At 41.9% G+C, this 6,000-nt stretch overlaps 1 protein-coding gene across 1 annotated transcript in view; it reads right to left on the reverse strand.

The window, feature by feature from the left end:
• Positions 1-5,644, reverse strand: part of SHCBP1L (SHC binding and spindle associated 1 like) — a 38,352-nt gene extending 32,708 nt beyond the window's left edge. The window contains exons 1-2 of the mRNA XM_052654190.1: positions 5,246-5,644; positions 1,284-1,433 (exon numbers count right to left, since the gene is read on the reverse strand). Of these exons, the coding sequence (XP_052510150.1) occupies positions 1,284-1,433; positions 5,246-5,644 (549 nt within the window). The remainder of the gene's footprint in view (positions 1-1,283; positions 1,434-5,245) is intronic.
• Positions 5,645-6,000: the final 356 nt, after the last annotated feature.

The raw sequence follows: 6,000 nt of genomic DNA on the forward strand, positions 1-6,000 counted from the left end.
TTCCCTGGTAGCTCAGACAGTAAAGCGTCTGCCTACAATGTGGGAGACCCAGGTTCGATCCCTGGGTTGGGAAGCTCCCCTGGAGAAGGAAATGGCAACCCACTCCAGGACTCGCCTGGAAAACTCTATGGACGGAGGAGCTTAGTAGGCTACCATCCACAGGGTCGCAAAGAGTCAGACACGACTGAGTGACTTCATTTTCACTTTTTCATATGTATGTATAAAATCATCATGTTATACACCCTATCTTACAATCTTGTCAATTATAACTCAATAAAACTGAAAAAATAAACACTACTAATAATACATTTTGAACATTTTCAAATACATGTCCAATAAAAGTATTACTTTTTTTTAATATACAGCACTTTGGTGCTTAATTTATTAAAAGGAATCAAGTTATGGTCAATTGACTGTTTGGTTTTCTTACCTAACCATGCTTTCTTTCCTTCTCTCTTTTAAACTATTTTGTATTGGGCATAACCAATTAACAAACAATGTTGTGACAGTTTCAGGTGAACAGCAAAATGACTCAACCATACATATACATGTATCCATAACTTATTTTCTATATAACACAGAATTGAATTGTTTTCTGATAGTATGTAATGTAATGAGTTTCAAACACAATTTTTTTCTTGTCACCAAAACCACAGATTTGAAGTATCTATCTGAAGTAGGAGTACCATTTGTGATTGCAAATATTAATTTCTACACAGGATAATTGACCTTTAAGGCAATCAGATTTACGATGTCAAATATGCTACAATATTTAACCTACAGACCTATAAAAGCAAAATCTTAGATAAAAGCTTGGAAGTAGATGTATTATACTAAAAAGTCACTTTTCATAGGAAAAAATTTCAAATTTTACCAATAATTTTACCAATAATTTTCTGATCTAGTTTATTCTTTCCTAATATAACTAAACCTCATAATTCAGATAAATGAAGATTAAAGATAAATAATGGGAAAAATTTACTAATTTTTAAGAAGTGCACTTTTGTTATTTTTACATTATTTGAGCAATTGAAAGTAGGATAATAAATATTATCTAATACTATGAGATTTGATTTAATGATAATTGTTTACAGGAAAATATGTGCAAATACCCGTCCTTACCCTCTTTTACATTGTTAACTTGTTAAGAAACTTAAATAGATGTAAACTTTTGCCAACCTTTGTTTAAGTATCCAAGCCTCAAACTTATAAAGTTACATTTTGGTCTTAAAAAGAACTGATAATTTCATGCAAAGAAAAAGGATCAGGTGAAAATTATTTACCTCAACCAATATACCAACAAAAGGGATAGAAGATTCTTCATATTTCACAAAGAATAACTCAGGATTAGCTTTCCAGACTCCAAGCCACTTGTCTTTCAACTTTAATTTTTCTGATAGATATTTACTCATAGCATCATCAGCATCTTCTGCCTAGCAAAACAAAAATATGTACACATATATATATGAAATTATAGATTTATATATATTTTTACTGATTTCTATTTAAGTATGCAGCCCATATGCCTTTAAAATAACGAAAAAACTCAGAAATAATAGATTTTAACTGAATCTACATTTAATGAAAAATAGAAACATTAAAAAATTAGAATAAATTGAAAAGATATCTACTCATTCAATAGAGTAATTCAGAGATGAGACATCTACTTATTTTTTAAATGATGTTTTATTGATCTACTGAGCAATTTCAGTTCAGCCACTCAGTTGTGTCTGACTCTTTGCAACCTCATGAACTACAGTATACTAGGCCTCCCTGTCCATCACCAACTCCCGGAGCTTGCTCAAACTCATGTCCATTGAGTCGGTGATGTCATCCAAATATCTCATCTTCTGTCATCCCCTTCTCCTCCCACCTTCAATCTGTCCCAGCATCAGGGTATTTTCAAATGAGTCAGTTCTTTGCATCAGGTGGTCAAAGAATTGGAGTTTCAGCTTCAGCATCAGTCCTTCCAATGAATATCCAGGACTAATTTCTTATAGGATTGACTGGTTTGATCTCCTTGCAGTCCAAGGGACTCTCAAGAGTCTTCTCCAACACCACAGTTCAAAAGCATCAGTTCTTCAGCACTCAGTTTTCTTTATGGTCCAACTCTCATATCCATACATGACTACTGGAAAAACCATAGCTTTGACTAGTCAGACCTTTGTCAGCAAAATAATGTCTCTGCTTTTTAATATGCTGTCTAGGTTGGTCACAGTTTTTCTTCCAAGGAGCAAGTGTCTTTTAATTTTGTGGATGCAGTCACCATCTGCAGTGATTTTACAGCCCAAGAAAACAAAATTTGTCACTGTTTGCATTGCCTCCCCATCTATTTGCCATGAAGTGATGGGACTGGATGCTATGATCTTAGTTTTTCGAATGTTGAGTTTTAAGTCAGTTTTTTCACTCTCCTCTTTCACCTTCATCAAGAGGCTCTTTAGTTCCTCTTCACTTTCTGCCATAAGGGTGGTGTCATCTGCATGTCTGAGGTTATTGGTATTTCTCCCAGCAACCCTGATTCCAGCTTGTGCTTCATCCAGCCCAGCATTTTGCATAATGAACTCTGCATATAAGTACATAACCAGGGAGACAATATACAGCCTTGATGTACTCCTTTCCCGATTTGGAACCAGTCTGTGGTTCCATGTTCAGTTCTGACTATTGCTTCTTGACCTGCATACAGATTTCTCAGAACGCAGGTCAGGTGGTCTGTCATTCACATCTCTAAGAATTTTCCAAAGTTTGTTATGAGCCACACAGTCAAAGGCTTTGGCATAGTCAATAAAGCAGAGGTAGATGTCTTTCTGGAACTCTCTTGCTTTTTCTATGATCCAACAGATGTTGGCAATTTGATCTCTGGTTCCTCTGATTTTTCTAAATCCAGCTTGAACATCTGGAAGTTCTCGGTTCACATACCACTGAGGCCTGGCTTGGAGAATTTTGAGCATTACTTTGCTAATGTGTGAGAATGACGGCAATTTTGAACATTCTTTGGTATTGCCTTTCTTTGAGATGGGAATGAAAACTGACCTTTCCCAGTCCTGTGGCCACTGCTGAGTTTTCCAAATTTGCTGGCATTTTGAGTGCAGCACTTTAACAGGATCATCTTTTAGGATTTGAAATAACAACTGGGATTCCATCACCTCCAATAGCTTTGTTTGTAGCAATGCTTAAGGCCCACTTGACTTCATATTGCTAGATGTCTAGTTCTAGGTGAGTGATCACACCATCATGGTGAGTCATAAACATCTTTTTTATATAGTTCTTCTGTGTATTCTTGCCACCTCTTCTCAATATCTTCTGTTTCTGTTAGGTCCATACCATTTCTGTCCTTCATTGCACCCATCTTTGCATGAAATGTTCCCTTAGTATCTCTAATTTTCTTGAAGAGATCTCTAGTCTTTCCCATTCTATTGTTTTCCTCTATTTCTTTGATCAAATAGGAAGGCTTTCTTATCTCTCTTTGCTATTCTTTGGAACTCTGCATTCAAATGGGTATATCTTCCCTTTTCTCCTTTGCCTTTCATTTCTCTATTTTTCTTAGCTATTTGTAAGGCTTTCTCAGACAATCATTATGCCTTTTTGCATTTCTTTTTATTGGGGATGGTCTCGGTCACCGTCTCCCGTACGATGTCATGAATCTCCGTCCATAGTTCTTCAGGCATTCCATCAGATCTAATCCTTTGAATCTATTTTTCACTTCCACTGTATAATCGTAAAGGATTTTACTTAGGTCATACCTGAGTGGCCTAGTTGCTTTCCCTACTTTCTTGAATTTAAGTCTAAATTTTGCAATAAGGGGTTCATGATCTGAGCCACAGTCAGCTTCTGGTCTTGTTTGGCACCCCACTCCAGTATTCTTGCCTGGAGAGTACCATGGACGGAGGAGCCTGGTAGGCTGCAGACCATGGGGTCGCTAAGAGTCGGAAACGACTGAGAAACTTCACTTTCATTTTTCACTTTCATACATTGGAGAAGGAAATGGCAGCCCACTCTAGTGTTCTTGCCTGGAGAATCCCAGGGATGGGGGAGCCTGGTGGGCTGCCGTCTATGGGGTTGCACAGAGTCGGACACGACTGAAGCGACTTAGCAATAGCAATAGCAATACAGCTTCTCCATCTTTTGCTGCTAAGAATATAATCAATATGATTTTGGTGTTGACCATCTGGTGATATCCATGTGTAGAGTCATCTCTTGTATTGTTGGAAGACGGTGTTTGCTATGACCAGTGCATTCTCTTGGCAAAACTCTGATAGCCTTTGCCCTGCTTCATTTTGTACTCCAAGGCCAAACTTGCCTGTTACTCCAGGTAGCTCTACTGTAATTATACATACAAAAACATGGTTATTATCATGTTTAAAAACCTAGTCATCAATTTTTTCTGAACTTTAAAGATTTAATGACCTATTTAGAATTTACTCAGCACATAAAATTTTAAAATAGAAATCCATTCTATAAAACAAATGAGCATACTAAGAATTTTTGCCCATTTGGTTTTCTGCATTTCAATTCAACTACCTCAGGATGATAATCTAAACTAGTATGAAACTCAGACATTAAACCCTGACTAATGACACAGTAAAACAGGAAAAAGAGTACGTCAAGGCTGTATATTGTCACCCTGCTTATTTAACTTCTATGCAGAGTACATCATGAGAAACGCTGGGCTGGATGAAGCACAAGCTGGAATCAAGATTGCCAGGAGAAATATCAATAACCTCAGATATGCAGATGACACCACCCTTATGGCAGAAAGTGAAGAGGAACTAAAAAGCCTCTTGATGAAAGTGAAAGAGGAGAGTGAAAAAGGTGGCTTAAAGCTCAACATTCAGAAAACTAAGATCATGGCGTCTGGTCCCATTACTTCATGGCAAATAGATGGGGAAACAGTGGAAACAGTGTCAGACTTTATTTTGGGGGGCTCCAAAATCACTGCAGATGGTGACTGCAGCCATGAAATTAAAAGACGCTTAATCCTGGGAAGAAAAGTTATGACCAGGGCACTGATAAGGCCTATCTTCCTTCAGCTCTCAAAAAAACTGGAAAACGCTATGTGATCTGTTTGAAGGAAAAATCGAACTGGAATTCCTTTAACAGGGCCTGGGAATCTCTATCCAGGTGGAAGTCCTGTAAGCGTGGAGTAAATTTACTTTTGTGACATGCAGGTTCTTTGTGCGCTCTGTGCCCACATCCGCACGGAAGGTGGCCCCGAGTCCCTCGGGGCCCGCTGTCTTCTTGTCCTCACCTTGTAGCCCTGCAGCACTTCGTCGCAGTACAGCGCCACCTTCTCCTCCCGCCACATCCCCCTCATGGGGAACACGCACACCGGGGGCAGCGGCTGCGCCTCCTCGTCTTCCTCGGGCACCGAGAGCAGGGGCTCCTCTTCCTCCTCTTCTGGCCCCTGTCCCGGGCCCTCGGCCTGAGAGCCCGGCAGGAGCTGGAGCCGCCGCCGGGCCGCCTCCCGGCCCGCTTTCCCCTTCAGCGGGCGAGGGGAGGCCGCCACCGACCGCATCGGGGACGCGGCGCTCTTCAGGGCCGCAGCCATCACCAAGTCCCCGGTAAGCGCCGAGACAATCTTCTCGCCTCGCCGGCCGGGGCTGACGGCTCGAACCGCGTCCTCAGGCACCGGGGACCCCGACGCCATCTCCTCAGCACCCTGCGCGCCAGCGGCAGCCGTTAGTCACTTTTCCGGCCCGGGCCGCGCGGGCAATGGGCGAGCCGTACCTGCAGGTCCCGCGACGAGCGCGGCGGCTCGAGGGGATGCAGCCCGGAGTGGGCTGGGGGATGAGGTTGTTGGCCGCGGGTCCGAATCTGGGGGTTGCCGGCGGGTAGGATCCTGTGGGGCGCGACGGGGCGGGGCGGGATGGAAGGAAGGTTCTGGGCGAGCTGTTGGCGGGCGGGGGAGGGGCGCCACCAGATGACTGCCCGTTTGGCGCCCGCTGGTTTGGTGATGGTGGTGGTGGTTTAGTCACTCAGTGTTGTCCGACTCTTTGGGACCCC

The sequence above is a fragment of the Budorcas taxicolor genome, chromosome 16, assembly GCF_023091745.1.
Source record: "Budorcas taxicolor isolate Tak-1 chromosome 16, Takin1.1, whole genome shotgun sequence".
Taxonomy (NCBI): domain Eukaryota; kingdom Metazoa; phylum Chordata; class Mammalia; order Artiodactyla; family Bovidae; genus Budorcas; species Budorcas taxicolor.